Genomic DNA, 21,417 nt, shown 5'->3' on the forward strand with positions numbered 1-21,417 from the left:
ACAAGCAAATGAATTATAGCGTTGTCTTTAATTTTCTTATAAACAAGAGTTATACCAATTAAGCAACACCGACCGCCAATCATTTTTGCAGATTTCTGAATGGACTCTGTTTGATAGGATATATTTCTAGATGTTATTCCTTGTTCTTCTCTCTTTTGACAGGTGGTGGTGAATGCCCTAATTGGTGCCATCCCCTCCATTATGAATGTGCTGTTGGTCTGTCTCATTTTTTGGCTCATTTTCAGCATAATGGGGGTCAACCTTTTCGCCGGAAAATTTGGGAAGTGTGTCAATCGCACCGGTTACATTCATAATGCCTCCTTGGTCAACAATAAGTCAGACTGCCAAGCCATGAATGACACACAGTTCTACTGGACCAAAGTCAAAGTAAACTTCGATAATGTGGGACTGGGCTACCTGTCGCTTTTGCAAGTGGTGTGTTTCTTCACATTCTACTTTTCACTTTCTTACTTTCTATCAATAGTCGACATTTAATAATCGGTCATGCAGAATAATTTTTGGACTGCTGTTTTTGGTAAACATAAGTTAAGTTTCGTCAGTTTCCTGCATAGCATACCCCTAGCCTAAAAAATAACTCCAGTACTGGGCTTAATCTATGCATGGGCAACTGACCCTTTATATTCTTTTACGTTAAACTAAGTTTACGCTAAACTAAGGAATTCATGACCGACAACTCTGGTCAGTGCACAACTGCACGATGAACAAAAGTAAAAACAAATTACTGCAGAACTGAACTGTAACAACAGAAAAAAAAAGCATGTACAGCATGCAGGATGTACTAAGGATGCACAAAGCAGAGGAAAATCAGATGATTTGTCTGTAGGTCTTCTGTGTCTGATGAGCTTAAAAGATAATTATTAGTGTTACAGTGGCAGTTTACAGAGACTGAAGAAGGCTACCGGAGCACTGACTGGAGAATTTGGCCATGGCAGTCCAGTTGTTTAATGACAACTTGTCCACCTTTACTTCAAGTTTACCCGTTTTTTTATTCATTTGTTTATTTAGGCTACATTTAAAGGATGGATGGAAATCATGTATGCAGCTGTGGACTCTCGTGGGGTGAGTTGGAGGTTTTACAGTAATGTAAAGTATAAAACACTCATAAGACACATTTCTGTTTATTTTTTCTTCTTCTTTTCTAAAAAGGTGGATGAACAGCCAGTTAAAGAGATCAACCTCTACATGTATTTGTACTTTGTCATCTTTATTATTTTTGGCTCATTCTTCACCCTAAACCTATTTATTGGTGTGATCATTGACAACTTCAACCAACAGAAAAGAAAAATAGGTACAAAGACCCACACCTACATGCAGAAATTAAAACAGCACAATGTAATGTAGTGGAAAAACATTACACAGAATACATGTTTACAGTTCTTGCTTCAAGTTGTACTGACACATACATTTTCATACAGCCAGTCCTAGTTATTGTTTTTAATAAAATGTTCAGGTCAGGTATTTTAACTCATTTAGTCTAATTAAGTTCTCGATCACTACTTCTAGGTGGCCAGGATATATTTATGACTGAAGAGCAGAAAAAATATTACAATGCCATGAAAAAGCTTGGATCCAAGAAGCCCCAGAAGCCTATTCCGAGACCAATGGTATTAGTCTTATTTATAATAAATAATTATTAGGTATTTATTGCTGATTGCGCATAAGAGGATGTGATAAATCATCAGTCAAATCATGACATTCCAAGATAAACTCCAGTCTTGATTCCACCCATCCCTCTTCTAGAACATTCTTCAAGGATTCTTTTTTGACCTGGTGTCGAAGCAAGCCTTTGACATTACCATCATGATGCTCATCATCCTCAACATGATAACCATGATGGTGGAGACTGACGAACAATCAGCACGCATGGAGTTCATCCTCAACAACATCAATCTCGGCTTCATCATCATCTTCACTACAGAATGCATCATTAAAATTTTCGCTCTGCGCTGCTACTTCTTTACAATCAGCTGGAACATTTTTGACTTCGTGGTGGTCATTCTCTCCATTGTAGGTGAGGATGTATTATGGGCTTTCTGCTTAACAATCTGCCTGTTTAATATTTCATAATTTGTCATAAATTAAAGTGAAGTGAAGTGATTGTCACATGTGATACACAGCAGCACAGCACACAGTGCACACAGTGAAATTTGTCCTCTGCATTTAACCCATCACCCTGAGTGAGCAGTGGGCAGCCATGACCGGCGCCCGGGGAGCAGTGTGTGGGGACGGTGCTTTGCTCAGTGGCACCTCAGTGGCACCTTGGCGGATCGGGATTCGAACCGGCAACCTTCTGATTACTGGGCCGCTTCCTTAACCGCTAGGCCACCACTGCCCCTTACAAATATGATAACATTGTGGCGATACAAGAAAAAGGATTCCACATTCAAACAATATGTTCACATTAACTTAAGAATCTCCAGCACATTAATTTAAGAATGGTTAATTGTCAGTTGTTAAATGTTTTAGAATTCTGAAGTCATGCTTAAAACATTCTTTAAATGCCTTTAAAACAGCCTTTAAACAGTATAACAGTATAACTGTATTATCTGGCATTGTTTTTGTAATAATTATGTTTTTTCCTAGTCCTGTTAGAAACATGTGATCATGCTTGACTAACTAATCATAATCATAGCATGAGTTAATCACCAGCATCACTGAATTATCTAGAAATCTATCATTTTAGAGAGGCTGAATGCAAGCGACTACTGCCATGCCTACAGGACGTTGTCAGCTGCATGTGTTAATTACACCAATTTTCATGTAAAATATTTTTTCTGCATCTTCCCTCAGGTATTGTTCTTGCTGATATAATAGAGAAATATTTTGTGTCTCCAACCCTGTTTCGAGTCATCAGACTGGCAAGAATCGGACGTGTGTTGAGACTGATCAGAGGAGCCAAAGGAATTAGGACGTTACTTTTTGCCTTAATGATGTCACTGCCAGCCCTGTTTAACATTGGCCTCTTGCTCTTTTTGGTTATGTTCATCTATGCCATTTTTGGCATGGCCAACTTTGCCTATGTCAAGAAGCAAAGCGGGATTGACGACATGTTCAACTTCGAGACTTTCGGCAACAGCATGATTTGCCTCTTCCAGATCACCACCTCTGCTGGCTGGGACAACCTACTTGACCCCATCCTAAACAACTCCCCGGAGGAGTGTGATCCCCAGATCATCAACACCGGCACCAACACGAAGGGCAACTGTGGGAACCCTTCGGTGGCCATTGCTTTCTTTGTCAGCTACATCATCATTTCCTTCCTCATTGTGGTCAACATGTATATTGCCATTATCCTAGAGAACTTTAGCGTGGCCACAGAGGAGAGTACGGAGCCGCTGAGTGAGGATGACTTTGAGATGTTTTACGAGGTTTGGGAGAAGTTTGACACTGAGGCCTCACACTTCATTGAGTACTCCAAACTCTCCAGTTTTGCTGATGCTCTGTCCGAGCCCCTCCGCATTGCCAAGCCTAACAGAATCAAACTCATCTCAATGGACCTTCCCATGGTTAGTGGGGACAAGATCCACTGCCTGGACATCCTTTTCGCTTTCACCAAGCGGGTGCTGGGTGACTCGGGCGAAATGGATACCCTCAAGCAGCAAATGGAGGAGAAGTTCATGACAACTAATCCATCGAAAATGTCACATGAGCCAATCACAACAACATTACGACGCAAACAAGAGGAGGTGTCGGCCATTACAATCCAGCGTTGCTACCGGAGGCACCTGATACATCGGCAGATGAAGCAGGCCTCTTATATCTACAGGCAGCTCAGACACAAGCATTCCACACACATGGACGGTGCTCCAGAGACAGAAGGGCTCATAGCCTGCATGATCAAGGAGAACTACATGATCTCCGAGATGGAGGTGACAGAGGAGACCATGTCCACTGTTTCTGCTCCTCCATCGTATGAGACTGTAACTCAGGGTCCCAGTGATCTCATACTGGTGATTACCCAGGTCTCCAGAGACAGTGAGCTGGGCACTTCTGGTGAGCGGTATGAAGAGACATTCCTCTAGGATCTACCCAATGACTTGTTTTTGTTGTTAAGAATGGATAATCTGGTAAATGGCTTTTGTTTACCAGTAGGTTATGTCAGTGTCATGTCAAATCTTCAAGCAAAACAGCACAAATGTTTTAGTCTACAAGACTGTTGGGCCAGTGTCTATAATGGACATCCATACATGGAAATATCATGTCAGTGATTTTACAACACTGTCTTTTATGACAAGGAAACAGTGCAAATACAGAGCACTGGGATATATACATATATTTACACACATAGACAACCAATGACCTTATGAGTCATTAAAAGTGTGTGATAATAGTGGCAGTTGAATCCTTCATGGTAGCATTGCTCAGTATGAGCTGATACTAACAGTATTCATTTTCACATTGGAAATACAGTCCACTTTATTTAATATGCCTACAGTAGTATATTCAGTATTTTATTCCAACAGACAACCTATAGAAACACTACTGTCAATTTCAGAACACCATTCTAAAATTTGGCCTAGACTACTAATGTTGTATGAATTCGCTATGGTCTTAGTTTTGGAAGCACAGCGTGCCTGATTTTAATAGTCTGTCCTCTGCACATTTTAATAAAAAAGATGGAAGATTATATTTTCAGTAATTGGATGATGGAAGTTTTAAAACTGGAAGTTAAAAAATCTTAAAGGATTCATATTTAACTTTTGTAATGTATTTAGAACCAATTAATTATAATGAAATATAATTATGTTTAAAGGAAATATATATAAGAGGATATACATTTTTGTGTTTACTAGACTGGTACTTTTCTATAAATGACAACGTTTTCCTTGAAAATAACCATCAATAAAGTGAACATATGTATGAATTGCTGAATGAAAAGCCAATAAAAGATTTTCCATTTACAGATTTTGAAATAAACTACTCTGTGGCCAATTTCATCTTAATTTTAGCCATATATATGAAACAAAAGAAGACGGCAAGAGATTCAGGCAACTTTGTTTGACTGCCTTGACCTTGTGTGAATCCTACATCCTGTGAAAGTTACATTTATGTAACTTGATTTTACGGTACTCCCAAATCGTCCAGATATGAGAAATAATGTAGTCTCATAATCTCCTTTAATCCCCCAAAAGTCTAGAAGAGGCCGCTTTAAGGAAGACACAAACAAATAGGTCATTAAAGTAGGTCAGATAAATGTCATATCCTCCCTGATTGATACCTGGTGGTGGCATAATGTTTAATGTTCATATGAGCCATGGAGCTACCATGTACCTCAGAAATATCCCATAATCCACCATGTCAGATGCATCTGTAGAAATCATGAAGGAGATAGATAGATAGAATAGATTATACAGATAAACGTTTTTTATGTATCTTATACACACTGTAAAGCATGTTATGTCATCAAACACAGTATAATCTGTAATGTTGCTATAAATAGAATTTTAAAGGAAATAATCATTTTATTTTAAATAAAAACACAATAAAAATGTGCAACATAAAAAAAACATGGACACATATTTTGTTAAAATTGTTTATATATATTTTCCTTTAAATGACATAATTGAGGTTATAGGAAGATGACAGTCTTATCTGAAACTAGACAAGTATCAGGATAAATGGGGTGAGTTTGTAAATATCCACAGCGATTTGGTTAAAGGCCTTGAACAAGGGAGCCAATTTGGCATAGTCCCTGCCGAGCTGGTGCCCAGAGGAGAAAGGAGAGTCAAATCCACCGACCAGCAGCTGGGCCACAGAGGATAATCACAAAAAAAAAAGGAGGGGAAAAAAAAAAACAAAACACTTGTTTTAATTACACAGCCCCACAAACACACGCACGCATGTACACTTCATCTCCTTTCCCCCAGTCAGTAACACAATCTCTCTCTCACACACACACACACACCATCACATATACACATGCACCGCAGCTGGTTCTATGGAGAAAATGCAATTCTTTTCTTTATGTTTAAGTTTAGCCTTAAACATAAAAAACACCTTTTTGAAAGTGACAATGATTTATCTGACATCTAAGGATTTGAATTTGACCATGTGGCTGGGATTATGCTCCTCTGGTGATGTTAAAACATTTAAAAAGATTAAGCATGCATTATTAATAATTACTGGAATCTGCTCATGGCAACAATACAATAGTGTTATATTACAATATATAGTTTACTTGGTGAAAAGACCAAACCAACCATTACAGGGAGTGCAGAATTATTAGGCAAATGAGTATTTTGTCCACATCATCCTCTTCATGCATGTTGTCTTACACCAAGCTGTATAGGCTCGAAACCCTACTACCAATTAAGCATATTAGGTGATGTGCATCTCTGTAATGATAAGGGGTGTGGTCTAATGGAATCAACACCCTATATCAGGTGTGCATAATTATTAGACTGATTTTTCTAAGGTTTTATGGACTGATGAAATGAGAGTGAGTCTTGATGGGCCAGATGGATGGGCCCATGGCTCGATTGGTAAAGGGCAGAGAGCTCCAGTCCGACTCAGACGCCAGCAAGGTGGAGGTGGAGTACTGGTTTGGGCTGGTATCATTAAAGATGAGCTTGTGGGGCCTTTTCTGGTTGAGGATGGAGTCAAGCTCAACTCCCAGTCCTACTGCCAGTTTCTGGAAGACACCTTCTTCAAGCAGTGGTACAGGAAGAAGTCTGCATCCTTCAAGAAAAACATGATTTTCATGCAGGACAATGCTCCATCACACACGTCCAAGTACTCCACAGCGTGGCTAGCAAGAAAGGGTATAAAAGAAGAAAAACTAATGACATGGCCTCCTTGTTCACCTGATCTGAACCCCATTGAGAACCTGTGGTCCATCATCAAATGTGAGATTTACAAGGAGGGAAAACAGTACACCTCTCTGAACAGTGTCTGGGAGGCTGTGGTTGCTGCTGCACGCAATGTTGATGGTGAACAGATCAAAACACTGACAGAATCCATGGATGGCAGGCTTTTTCTAGTGTCCTTGCAAAGAAAGGTGGCTATATTGGTTGCTGATTTGTTTTTGAATGTCAGAAATGTATATTTGTGAATGTGGAGATGTTATATTGGTTTCACTGGTAAAAATAAATAATTGATTAATTAATTTGTTAAGTTGCCTAATAATTATGCACAGTAATAGTCACCTGCACACACAGATATCCCCCTAAAAATAAAAACAAACTAAAAACTACTTCCAAAAACATTCAGCTTTGATATTAATGAGTTTTTTGGGTTCATTGAGAACATGGTTTTTGTTCAATAATAAAATAATTCCTCAAAAATACAACTTGCATAATAATTCTGCACTCCCTGTATATGTATGTGTGTATATGAACATATGTACTGAGCAATTCCTGTATTGATCATGTCATGAAGACAGTTTGGTTTTATTTTCTACTATGGACTGTTTACTGGGTTACTGTTATTCCCAATTCATCTAGATGTAGACACTGAAAATAGTGTCTATTTTTCAAATATCAATGCTCAACAAAGGGAACACAAGAATGACATCCTAGATCTGAATGAAATATTCTTATTAAATACTTTGTTCTTTACATATTTGAGTGTGCTGACAACCAAATCTTACAAAAATTAATCAATGGAAATCAAATTAATCAAACAATGGCGGTCTGGATTTGGAGTCACACTTTTAAGTGGTTATTTAAGATATTTAATTTAAACAAATAAACCACACACTACAGATGTAATGTCCTTAAAACAAGTTAAAATGACAGTGTGTCGTCCACGTGCATGTATGACCTCCCTACAAAGCCTGGGCATGCTCCTGATGAGGTGGCGGATGTTCTCCCGATGGATCTTCTCCCAGGCCTGGACTAAAGCCATCTCCTGGACAGTCTGTGGTGCAACGTGACATTGGTGGATGGAGCGAGACATGATGTCCCAGATGTGCTCAACTGGATTCAGGTCTGCGGGCCAGTCCATAGCATCAATTCCTTTTTCTCACAGGAGCAGCTAACACAATCCAGCCACATGAGGTCTAGAATGGTCTTGCACTAGAACACAGGGCACATTTGTGGCCTGCTGGAGGTCATTTTGCTTGGCTCTTTTGCCCAAAAGAGGAGGTAGTGGTCCTACTGCTGGGTTGTTGCCCTCCTACGGCCTCCTCCACGTCTCCTGATATACTGGCCTGTCTCCTGGTAGCACCTCCATGATCTGAACACTACGCTGACAGACACAGCAGACCTTCTTGCCACAGCTCCCTTCGATGTGCCATCCTGGATGAGCTGCACTACCTGAGCCATTTGTGTGGGTTGAAGACTCTGTCTCATGCTACCACTAGAGTGAAAGCACCTCCAGCATTCAAAAAGTGACCAAAATATCAACAGGAAAGCATAGGAACTGAGAAGTAGTCTGTGGTCACCACCTGCAGAACCATGCCTTTATTTATGTCTTGCTAATTGCCTATAATTTCCACCGGTTGTCTATTCCATTTGCACTACAGCATGTGAAATTGATTGTTAATCAGTGTTTCTTCCTAAGTGGACAGTTTGATTTCACAGAAATGTGATTGACTTGGAGTGACATTGTGTTGTTTAAGTGTTCCCGTTTTTTTGAGCAGTGTATAGTGACAACCCAGACATAGAGGCATCAGTTGTATTGTCAGCTAGTCCTCCCAAAGGCATAGGGCAAAGTCTTATTGAATTCTGAAATCCTAAATCAGAACTCTTAAACTCTTAAACATTAAAAGGCATACAAATGACCCCACCTCACACAAATAACTGGGAATGACACACATCCTGAGCATATTTCAGATAGACCTCTTTCCCTTTGTATAACCAGGAAAATACTTACCTGTGACTTATTCAACACCCTGACAGTTCAACCAGACCAGCAGCTGTAAAGCAACCATGGTTTAAAGTGCTTTTTATAATCTTTGTTTCTTTTGTATTGTCAACTGTGAGCCCTAAATGGCTGTTTCACAGCAGTCTAATTCAACATTAAAGTGTTTCTGGAAAATAAAAAGTATAATCCATCATGGAAAAAAGCAATCAACGCAGCCCATCTGCTAATGTTGGGTGTTGGGCTTAAAAGGTTTAGAAAAATCATTGGGATTTTTTTTTACCTAAAGCTTGCGCTGCCTTCTCCTATAATCCACATGCCATGAAATAACATTAAAATGGATTTCATAAAATGTATTTTATAATAGTTGCTCCATAGTAAATGGAACAATTAAGAATAATTAAGTTTGTCAGTGTAGCAATTCACTTCATACACTCCATTTTTATCATACAAATTCTCAAATTTTAACAGAGCATAAGGGATGGGTTATGGATATAAACCATAAGTAATAGGTCTAATTTTTATTATGACCGCAAGAATGAATACAAGTAATATAGTCATTGAATTAAATCCCTGATGCACCCTGCTGTTTTAAAAATAAAATTGTTTTTCATACATCTAAACAGATGTATTTCCAAATACTTTCATTTGCATAAGAAATGCCTTTACTCTTTTATAAGAATTATTTTTGTCTTTGTTGACCTCTTTCAGAGTATAAATTATTTTGCTTTCAACACCGCCCCCTACTGCTGCTGTAAGTAAATACACCAGGAAAAGGTTGATAACCTTGCAAAAACAGCACAATTCACATTACTGAGTATTCCATGAGCATTAGATAGTCACTATAAGATGGAAATACTTCTAGAAAAATTAAGACCATTCACCTAATCACTGACATTTACAGGGGCTGATGTTTATATCGGGGCCACAATAGTGCAGTGGTGACCTCAAAGGTTGCAGGTTTAAATCCCGGCTTGGTAAATGGTGCATGTTTCCTGCAGTGGGCTAGTACCAGTGTTGCAGGATGGAGAAAGAGTAGTAACATGCATGTCTTTGTATGACAGGAGGAAAGGGTGGTAGTAGCCTAGTGGGTAACACACTCGCCTATGAACCAGAAGACCCAGGTTCAAACCCCACTTACTACCAATGTGTCCCTGAGCAAGACACTTAAACCTGAGTGTCTCCGGGGGGGGGGACTGTCCCTATAACTACTGATAAGTTGCTCTGGATAAGGGCGTCTGATAAATGCCGTAAATGTAAACTAATGCCAACTAATGGGGATAGCAAGAAAAGGACAAGAGATTTAACAAAAAAACTTTATTATTTGATAATGTTATACAAAACATGGAAAAAGAGGGGGATCCTCAGTAAGATAATACATTCAAACTCTCGCCCTGTAAAACTGTCCATTTTTCCAATAACTCTCATGAAAACTTTATCACACTGCAGCTCTCTGGTAAAACAACGGCATTTCCCCCTTGCACATTATTCACAGAATAGAAAATAATCATGGGACTGGTTAATACTAAAGTTAACAGCTTTAAACCAAACTGTGCCATGCTCTTCCCTTCTTTATACTCAACTCCCAAATCAACTTCACATGAGGTTGGGGGGAAGAGAAAAAAAAAAAAAAAAAACTTAATCTGCATTTTTATTAATATAACAACACTAATAATACCTTTAACACCCTGATCACAGTACTATTTAGCATCAAAGCATAATGCACACATAATAATCAATCTGAATATATTGCCATAATCTAATACACAACCAAACCAAAAATAATACATAACTTCTTAAGACTTGCCAAATTTGTCACTGCAACACCCTTGGGAGAGTTTTTATTTACATTTTATATTCTCTAGCCAATAAACGCACCCATTTGCATTAGTAACAACAAACGCATTACAGTGTTAATGCAGCTGCATTATGATAGGTGCAATCTAAGAGAATGTGGGGCGTGGGAGATTTTGTCCTTCACAGTAAATAGAGCATAATTTTGGCAGGAAAAAAGGCCACCTGAAGTCAACAGTGCCGGTGTGAGTTTAGTGGAACGAGTCTTGGTTTTAATCAAAAAGACAAAGAGGTAGAAAAGACGACAGAATTCACATTGTTAATAGGTAGAGTAGCAAATATAACACTATCTGAAACGATTCATGGTTCTGAGTGAATCATTGAATCATGAGGTACTGAGGAGACAAAAAAAAATACAAAATTGAACAGTGTATAAGAGAGAACAGAACCCATATAACATCACCATGCATCTGCACGGTAGAATTCAAGTAATGCATTTCAAATAGATTAAATTGAATAACATTTTATGATTAAAATCTTGAATGGATGTTTGTGTTAAATTCAACAAAAATGAGATCACTGAACTGGATGCAGGAGCCTGCACAGATTTAACTGAACATCACTCAAATAACACTTGACATGTAAAGATGACCAAATAATACTGTAGAAAATATACCCGTTCAACCAGTTATGACAAGACAGAAACGCACACATAAAATCCTGTAAGAGCTTCAATGTGCAGTGAAGTATACCGAGCTTTCAAATAGATCAATCCTTCAGAGGTATGTTGTGGCATCTTCCCTGACTCAGCACCATTAGCTATGGATATGCTACTCTACCCGAGCCACCATAATAATACTGCATGTGTTTAAGAATCAAAATAATACTTTTTTTTATGTCTCACAGGCATATAAAAAAATAGCCGTAAAAAAAAAAAAAAAAAAACAGGAATATGTAAATCAAGTCAGATCTGACAACAAACATGTCTTCTACAGACTTACACAAATTTATAGCAATCAGGGGACACACTCCTCTGCATTGTCACGTTTACTCGATTTCACATTCTGAAAAGAAAAAAAAAAAACCTACAGTAGAGCAAAGAGGAATGACGGACTGGAGATCCCTGATTGTTGTGAAGACCACGGTTGAAGATAGAACATACACATCACACACATTCCAGCCTCTGAAGTAAAATCAGATTCCTCCATTATGTGATCTGGCTGAACGTAGAACTATTTATCACATTTACATTAAAACCAAAACAAATGTTAAAACACATGCATAAAAACTTCTCAAAAGAGCTGCAGTTGATGTTGGGAACACAAGCGCAAACTCTAAAATGCCTTGAAGCGGTTTTGGGGAAGGGAAGAAAAAAAAAAAACATTTAATTTCCAATTTTCTACTGTTTCAAAATCCTCAGGGATTTCAGAAAATTACCAAAAACAAAACAAACCACACATGTAATAAAAGCACACAGTACAATCAACTTGATAAACTAGTGACATTAAATTGATACTAAGTTTCTTCACTGAGGTATTCTTCAATGTATAAAAGCTGCCAGTTTTTTAAATTACTAAAAATGAAGACCACGAGGTTTAATTGATTGCAGAGATTGTAGTTGATGGAACAGCGCTTATGGCACAGTGCAGCGATTTAAGGAAAGATGGGAGGGGGGGGGGGGGGGGCAACTCAAAGTTGAGCTTCTGCCACCACATTTGATCTGATTCTCATCTGATTATAGTAAAACACATCGACACCGATTTCAAATAGCTACCCAGATATCGCCTGCTTGCATACATGAAATGGCACGTACCTGGAATAGATGGGGATCCCTACTGATTGTAGGGCTGGCTGTGCCTCATCAGTGCAGATAATCACCGCAGGAAATACTGTTCTAAAAGATACCGGAGAACCTGTCCCGAAGCAGCGCTGTGTTCACATCACCTTACGGAAACAGCTACGGGATGTTCAGCTTTCCTTTCTGAAACTAGCCTGAGGGACCGCTATAATGGAGGTTATTCCAATTCCCAACGTATACTTTTTTCCTCATCGGAGTCTCCGCATGTTTAAAGATTCAGGTGTAAACACTTACAGTAAGTCACTTTATACAACTGGGGAAAAACTACAGTTTTCAGCCAAAAAGAGCCTAATCATGAGCGCTAAAGTGGGGAACGGTGATTTCAAATAGCATCACTGCACTTTCCAGAGCTCTCCTTAAATTCCCTACACTTTTGGTGTCAGTATTAAATAATAGAAGCTATTTATATTAAAAAAAAAAACAAAAACAGGGAAAAGTTGAGGAATGGAAGGTGCTTGAAAAATGAGGTAATGCGTGTTTCTCTCCAGCATTATGAAATGGTCACCTGAATGTCCTTTTTAAACTCAACCATGGAAAGGTACAGTAGATAAGTATGCTGGTTTAAAATCCCATACAATAAAAACACTATTATAAAACCAAAAGAAAATACAATTGCAAGTTATATAGCAGCAGTTAAAAAAAATATTCTCTCTTGGCCCGTGCCATCTGCACCTTCTGCTCACGTACTGGACTCTTTGGGTGGAATGTCCACGTTAGCAACCGAGGTCACCACAGAGACCAGGCTTTCTGAGGTAGTGCTGTTGCCACCGGTTACCCTGGACATCTGGTTGATCCGCTCCTCCACACAGCCTGCAGACAGGCGAGCCTCAGCATCATGATCCCAGCATTCCTCTATGGTCTCACAGAACTGGGCCAGACCCTGACACAGAGGAAGCACACCTTAACCCTGAGTTCAGGGGTCAGCAATCTAACACTCAAACAGCAATTTGGACCCAATGTCCACAAAAGAGAGAGAACAGGGAGCAAATCCGTTTTTACATAAAATGAAGATGCAGATAACACTGCATCTTATTTTTACTTTTATTCTACGTATAAAAAACAAGGTTAGTGTGTTGCCTGTGAAATTTTATTTTATATTGGTGGAGGAGCAGGGGTTTGCAACCCCTGTAAACATTGCCAGAGTGAGTTTTACAAGAACCAATATTGGTGTAGCAACCAATATTGAATGCTAAATCACCCAGAAAAAAACCTGATCGGACATTTTCGGGGAAAATCCGGTTACCGTAACTATGCCTATTCTCCACAACTTAACAACTTAAAGTCAACATATGCAAATAATTAAACAGTAAATATTGCTCAACCCAAGAGGGGTCCGTTTTTGAAACTAACTGAACAAATTGAACAGCAGCACCGGTGGGGGTGGCGGGCATACACAACATTTGTGGCTCATATTTTTAGTGACAGATAATGTAACACATTGCATTTTAAATGTTACAAGATCACTAATCTTCAAGGTTTGAGTTGTAGGTTAACGACTCCTGGCATAAGGCCATCTGTTAAATGGAATAAATGTAAATGCAAACTGACTGGTGGTCGTGTCAGAGGAGATATTTTCACTTCTCATTATGTACAGTTTTAGCTGAGATCAGTTTAATATGATCACCAACCTGATGCTTGAGCCAGCAGTCCTTGAAGAACGGTCTTATCTTTTTGTGGACCACAACTTCCTGAAGGTCCTCCAATGAGGGGTGCTGGCCAATCTGCTCTTCAAATGGGAGCATGTACTCATCTACAGGACCTGAACGTACACAACAAGCATGATTAATTGTAATCTACAGAAAAAATAACTAACATTTTATGTTAACCATGCACACCTTCATAGTAGCTGCAACTAGCTAAAGAATGTCTTGGTCCTAATCAGTAGACTAATTGCTCCATGCCACACAGTGCTCATCATATCTAAAGTGCTAATGTCATGTAATAATTATGCTAAAAGACAAAGACGAGAGAAACGCTCCTTGTCTCAAGGGAAATTACATAGCACAGGGAATTTTCAACTGGACTAGGAAAATGTGGCCAAAAGAGATCAAGAAAACAAACTGAAACCATCAAAAAAAAAGATATGTAATCATTGAAAAAAAAAACTTTGTAGGCCAAAAGCTTGTTGACCCAAACCTTTTGGACTAATTCACAATTCTCACCATCAGCAGCTGAAGAGCGAGACAGCACCTCCCACAGCACCAGCCCCACAGCGTACATGTCGATACGCAGAAAAGCGTCGCGCTGGAAATTTATTGCGCCCTCCAGTACTTCAGGAGCCATGTAGCGGCGTGTGCCCACCTGAGAGAGGGATCGTGCACAAGATTGTGTGACATCGACTCAGCAGAATATTGAAATCCATGTAAATATGTAGGTGCCTGTGTGTGTATGTGTTTACCTGGCCATGTGTGTCTCCAGGTGGCTTCCCAGGCTCAAACCGAACAGCCAGGCCAAAGTCAGCGATAACCGCATTCAGATCAGCTCTCAGCAGCACATTCTTACTCTTAAAATCCCTAGTTACATTACATTAAGGTCACATTCCGTAACGACATTATCATCTGTTCTATGGGACATATTTGGGCAATCGGGGGGGTTACCTGTGTGCGATTGCTGGTTTGGGACCATCTGCTCTATAAGGCAAATCTTCATGCAGGTAAGCCAGTCCTCGACACATGGTCTCACAGATCAGACACAGCTCAGACCAGCTCACTGTGTGACCCTTCAGGTAGTCCATCAACGAGCCCTACGTCCATGAACAGAGACAGCCATGTTCAACAGCATACACATGTTCACCATGTACACAAGACCACCATTAAAACAGTTCCAATGTTTTTCTTAAAACTAATGGTCTTTGATAGAACAGATAATTATGCAACGAATATCATTATACAGTCCTTAACCCTACGAATGAATCAAATATAATTAATAGAACTTAAAACTAAAGAGGCACAGGATCAAACCCCACTTACTACAATTTTCTACCTGAGCAACGCACTTAACCCTGTTAAGTGTCTCCTGGGGGACTGTTCCTGTAACTACTGATTGTAAGTCACTCTGGATAAGGCCATTTTGCTTAATTAGTGAATTTATGAATGTTTACCCGCTCGTGAAACTCCGAGATGAGCCACAGCTCCATCTGCAGGTTTGTTCCACGTTTCTCTGCTGCAATGAACCGCAAAAGATGCTCATGTCTCATCCCTGGCGTCAGGAATATGTCCCGCTCATTCTGCCAAGACTGTTTATCCTGACAACAGACAAATGCACACATCCACTGATTCTTGCAATAGAAGAAACATACTCCACAGTTCTAAGGAATCATCAAACCAAATCCAGTTCATTCAAAAAACTGTATCTGACCTGAACTGGGAAGATCTTCACAGCCACATACTCATTCATCAGCTGGGCTTTCCACACACAGCCAAAGCGCCCCCTAGCTTTGATCTCCAACAACTGTAGTGGCTTCAGACCATCTAGAGGAGATGGTGGTGGTGGGCCTGGATCCTGAACAACCACACAAAAGTGAATTGATTACAAAGCACAAGCATAAAGTACTCTTGCACAAAGCTATTTCCATAAAACTGAATAACACACACACCATAAACACACACACACACACACACACACACACACACACACACATGCAGTATCTCACAAAAGTGAGTACACCACTCACATTTATTAATTCTGAAGATATGGCAGTCGGATACATTGTTAAGTAGACAGTGTACGGCTTGTATAACAGTGTAAATTTGGTGTCCCCTCAAAATATCTAAATACACAGCCATTTATGTCTCAACTGCAAGCAACAGTAATGAGTATACGTCTCAGTGAAAATGTCCAAATTGTGCCCAGTGTCAAAATTGTATGGCCACCATTATTTTCCAGCACCACCTTGACTATTTTGGTATGGAGTTTACAAGAGCTTCACAGGTTGTCACTGGAATCATCATGCCCTCCTCCATAACAACATCAAAGCACTGGTAGATGTTACAGACCTTGCGTTCCTCCACCTTCTGTCTGAGGAAGCCCCACAGATGCTCAAAAGACATGCTTGGCCAGCACCTTTAACTTCAGTTCAGTTGGTCTTCTTGGTGGTGTGTTTGGGGTCATTATCATGTTGGAATACTGCCCTGAGGCAATGTTACAGTACACATTGGCATTCTCAGTTCCCTCAACTGTAACTAACTCCCCAGTTCCAGCAGCACTCATGCAGCCCCAAACCACGACAGTCCACACTTGTCTTGGTTCTCCTCACCTGGTTGCCAACACACGCTTGACACCATCTGAACCAAATACATTTATCATGGTCTCATCAGACCTTATTCATTCATTAGTCTGCTAGTCTTCATCAAACATCATCTTAAGAAGACGCATTGTGCATGTATGATCTGATCTCTCACAGCCCCAGAGGGAGGGAAAATGGCTAATCACAATTTGGACTTTTTACACTCACTGTTGTTGCCAAATCCAAAAAAAAAAACTACATATCCTACCTCCCGTAGATCCACGTGTCCATAGGGGGGCTTGCGCTGGTGATATAGCCATCCAGCCAGTAACAGAACAAGAGACAGGACACAGAGTGGCAAAAGGGAGGAGGCCAGCACACTCAACAGGGAGGGAGGAGGCACTGGAGGACTGATCTTCACTGCAATTCAAAAACAAGTCATTTTATTTAACATTTAAAGCCACAAAAATGCTATTCTCTGCTATAAGTTTTTATACATCAGATTTATCCACACTACAGCTGAAAATCTTTGCCCGAACTTCACAGGGTTCCAGCTTATTTTCCACCATTTTACACAGGCTCAGGCCGGGCTCTCACTTACATGGTAAATAGGACTGAGTGTTAGATAAAAAAAAAATCAAACAGAAATCGTGGTTTGAATACATACGATTTCATAAATCGCAACAACTGCGAATATTTTGCACACCCAGACTGCTGCATTAATTAACGTCAGGGTTGCTGCAGGAGGATGCATGAGCAGACATGCAGGGTTGGCTGGAGAGGGACTGGAGCGTTGATGACCCCATGGGGCGTTTGGGGAGGAAGGCAGAAGAGAGGCTGCTGCACCGATGCAGCAGTGGGGAGAATGGGACCAGGCAAATGACAGACAATCATGCTCAGATGTTAATCAGATGTTAAAGCCACGCCCACTTAAAAGTGAGTGAGCACAATAATCTTAAAGGTGAACTCAGGGTGATCGTAGCCTAGTGGGCTACTCGCCTAGGAAGACCCAGGTTCAAGTCCCACTTACTACCATTGTGTCCCTGAGCAAGACACTTAACCCTGAGTTGCTCCAGGGGGGGGACTGTCCCTGTAACTACTGATTGTAAGTCACTCTGGATAAGGGCGTCTGATAAATGCTGTAAATGTAAATGTAAGGGTTCCCCATCTTGGAAATTTCACTTGGTGAAATTATTTAACATGAGTACGAGCTACGAATACTAGCCTGTCTAGGGTTATGCAATGGCTAGAAATGGCGATTTGTATGACAACATAAGGGGAGACACAAGGTTACCACCCCTTGACAGCCCAGAGAATTTCCCTCCTCTCCCCTAAAAAATTTATATCTTTAATTTAAACTGACACACCCACATAATTCTCACCTGGTGGCGTGATTGTGTCGGGCAGGTGGGTGAATTTCTCATTGCAATAGTTCCCCTCACAGCAGCAGAAGAACACCTGAGGGTTCTCCTCCGTGGCAACACATTCCTGCCTGGGACACAATACAAGATAGCATTGTTTTAGTTTTACTTTTTCCCATGAAAAACTCACACCCACATGAAACATTACCTTATGCTGAGTAACTTAATGTGATTATTTCTTGGATAGCTAATAGTTAAGACAAAAGTCATGGCTGTTAATAAGAATTTCATCTTTGTGACTTATTGAGAGATTTTATATTGTGAAAAATAAAGATGGGCTGTACAGTCAACCCCTTCTTTACAAACTGTTCAAACAAATTAAACAGGCAGTGTTCAGCCAGCGCCAATTACTTGTCATAGCAATTGAAGTCATCCAACCAGCAGCCCTTCTTGACCAGACGGATTGTTCCAGAAGAGTTAATCCAGGAAGCATAACAGTGCTGTCGCTTGTCCCTCTCCCCCTCACAGCGCTCCAGGCCACTCTGGTTGGTCAGCTCTGTCCGCCAGTTTTCATTGTAATAAATACACTCCCTTGTCTCCACCTCTCCCTGACTGAGCCCTGAGGAAACCAAGAGAAAGCCAGTAAAGAAATGTTCGCTATTACACACTGCTCAATAAAATGACTTCTGTGAATAAATGACACTTCTGTGAAATCAAAATGTCCACTTAGGAAGAAACACTGACAATTTATTTCATGTGCTGTTGTGCAAATGGAATAGACAACAGATCATCCCCAATAAAGGCGTGGTTCTGCAGGTGGTGACCACAGATGACTTCTCGGTTCCTATGCTGCCTGGCTGATGTTCTGGACACTTTTGAATGCCGGAGGTCTTTTCACTGTGGTAGGGTAGCATGAGACAGAACCTACAACCCACACAAGTGGCTCAGGTAGTGCAGCTCATCCAGGATGGCACATCAATGTGATTTGTGGTAAGAAGGTTTGCGGTGTCTGTCAGTGTAGTGTCCAGAGCATGGAGGCGCTACCAGGAGACAGGCCAGTATGTCAGGAGACATGGAGGCAGCCGTAGGAGGACAATAACCTTGCAGCAGGACCGCTACCTCCTCCTTTGTGCAAGGAGGATCAGGAGGAGCCCTGCAAAATGACCTCCAGCAGGCCACAAATGTGCATGTGTCTGCTAAATGAATGTGTCACAAGGGCGATATGAGGGCCTGATGTCCACAAGTAGGGGTTGTGCAGCACGTTTAACATATTCCACTGGTGCCCATGCTACAGGGTGGTAGTAGCCTAGTGGGTAACACACTCGCCTATGAACCAGAAGACCCGGGTTCAAATCCCACTTACTACCATTGTGTCCCTGAGCAAGACACTTAACCCTAAATTGCTCCAGGGAGACTGTCCCTGTAAATACTGATTGTAAGTCGCTCTGGATAAGGGCGTCTGATAAATGCTGTAAATGTAAATGTACAAACAAGGTCAAAGATTTCAGCTACCAAGCAATCTCACTCTGACAGAAATAGGAACCAATCAAGATTCGTCATCAGACTATGATGTACTCTGGAAACAACGAATTGAGCGAATTTGTGTAAATATAGCGCACATAATGGGTACTGCATGAGGTATTTAATACATAATACTAGTTGGGGACTTTTATTAATGTTCATATTACAATATGACATATAGCCTGAATTGGTTATATGTTCTGATTCCTGCTAGAGAGCTGAGACGTGTTAATTTAGTGTAAATGATTTCACATCGTGTCGATTCCACATCGTCCATAAAAAATACAACTTGCCTGCACAACTTAGTCGCCTCCAAACTACAAAAACGATTAGTTCGAACTGAGAAGCTAGTGAAGGACGACGTGGTTGGAACTACGCGCTGCGAATCGTAGCGCGCCGTAGACCCACGTGCAGCGGAGTGATACGGCGTTACGTCTTGACCGAACGGTCTTTTGTCCAATCAAATGGCTGGACCGGAACTACGTTCATAACAATGTGGATTCGCCGGAGAGGGGAGCGTGTTTTCCTACAAAAAGTAAACCCGCGATTCGTCTAATTAGAATACGGGTGACAAGGAGCCACGCTCGTTTATACACTGAAACAGGCGTGCCTGCTGAAACACAACTTTTATCGTTTACAGTCGTAAGTAGTATCAAATTAGCCAGCAGCTTCCATTTAAAGTTTCTTTAAATTAGTTCACGGCCAACCTCAAGACACGGTAGTTATTGTGAAAAGTAATGGGACCGAGTTAACCCGACGGGCGGCCACACAGCCATTGTTGTTACCTGCACAGAAGGTTCCCCAGAGAAGTGCCAGAGTCAGTCGGGGGTCGCACATATTCCGTCCGTGGCGGAGAAGAAGCGCAGGCTTTCCCCCTCGGCGAACATTTAAAGAACGGCGGCTTCCTGGAACTCCCGGGCTAAAGCGCGGATCCCCGGGCCTCCTCCGGCTGCGGCGTCGTCTTCCTCGCCGGAATCCCCACTTCCACCCGGGAGAAGAGAGAAGCCGAGGGCTTCATTTAGACCGAATGAAAACAGTTCTGCCCGAACGCGGGCGGCGTTCCGGCATCTCGACGGAGGAGAAAAGAAGAAAAAAAAAAACTACGCGGCTTTTGAACTAGTTTCCCGGGAACGAGACCGGCTGTAGTAACGAACTACGCTCCACACACGCAGGCGGATGAACTGCATCCAAAATGGCTCCTCCTCCAGCGGGGAGAACAACGGGATGTTCCGTACAAAGAGCGCCGTTTAAAGCGCCTGCTGCTCCCCCTGCGTGGAAATTTTCATTACGTTGTACGTATAACCACGACTAGACCAAAAAAAGTCCAGAATAAACAGTACAATGTAAATACGGATTCAGATGGTATAAAAGCACAGCATCGTGACATCTGCCGATACGTAACGTGGAAACTCTGTACAGATGGAAGTGGGTCTGTGTAGTTTTGCTGTTTTTTTTTATTTCATCTACCTCTGGCGAATTCTTTCGCCGAAACGAGGAAAGTGGACAAGCTTCCAACAATTCCTCACAGGAGATTTGGGAAATAAATCTGTACGTACATCCCAGCCAAAGTGTATTACTGGAAAAACAACAATTAATTCCTATTTCAACGTGTTTTAATAATAATCAAGTTTGACTACATACCTCATACCAAATATTTTGATGTTTTTTATATAAAAAAAAAAAAGGGCAGTGGTGGCCCCGTAATCAGAAGGTTGCTGGTTCGAATCCTGATCTGCTAAGGTGCCACTGAGGTGCCACTGAGCAAAGCACCGTCCCCACACACTGCTCCCCGGGCGCCTGTCATGGCTGCCCACTGCTCACTCAGGGTGATGGGT

The 21,417-nt window shown here is 40.9% G+C and overlaps 2 protein-coding genes across 7 annotated transcripts in view; one reads left to right on the forward strand and one right to left on the reverse strand.

Moving 5' to 3' along the window:
* LOC114789045 (sodium channel protein type 4 subunit alpha-like) overlaps positions 1–4,922 on the forward strand; it is a 46,050-nt gene extending 41,128 nt beyond the window's left edge. For 4 of the 6 annotated variants that reach the window (XM_028978099.1, XM_028978100.1, XM_028978103.1 and 1 more), the window contains 5 exons: positions 163–435; positions 1,027–1,309; positions 1,525–1,625; positions 1,762–2,032; positions 2,812–4,922. In XM_028978099.1, the coding sequence (XP_028833932.1) occupies positions 163–435; positions 1,027–1,309; positions 1,525–1,625; positions 1,762–2,032; positions 2,812–4,043 (2,160 nt within the window). In that variant the 3' untranslated portion in view covers positions 4,044–4,922. The remainder of the gene's footprint in view (positions 1–162; positions 436–1,026; positions 1,310–1,524; positions 1,626–1,761; positions 2,033–2,811) is intronic. The other 2 variants (XM_028978101.1, XM_028978102.1) reach the window with 2 other exon arrangements.
* Positions 4,923–10,125: 5,203 nt separating this feature from the next.
* On the reverse strand, positions 10,126–20,419 carry LOC114788723 (activin receptor type-2B-like). The gene is made up of 11 exons (XM_028977564.1): positions 20,368–20,419; positions 18,473–18,680; positions 18,083–18,192; positions 16,969–17,120; positions 15,833–15,976; positions 15,576–15,719; positions 15,073–15,218; positions 14,874–14,988; positions 14,638–14,776; positions 14,104–14,234; positions 10,126–13,355 (listed from the first exon to the last, which is right to left on the reverse strand). Exons 1-11 carry the CDS (start codon positions 20,417–20,419, stop codon positions 13,155–13,157), a joined length of 1,542 nt encoding a protein of 513 aa, XP_028833397.1. The 3' UTR covers positions 10,126–13,154.
* Between the last annotated feature and the right edge of the window lie 998 nt (positions 20,420–21,417).

The sequence above is a fragment of the Denticeps clupeoides genome, chromosome 4 (genome assembly GCF_900700375.1).
Source record: "Denticeps clupeoides chromosome 4, fDenClu1.1, whole genome shotgun sequence".
NCBI lineage: Eukaryota > Metazoa > Chordata > Actinopteri > Clupeiformes > Denticipitidae > Denticeps > Denticeps clupeoides.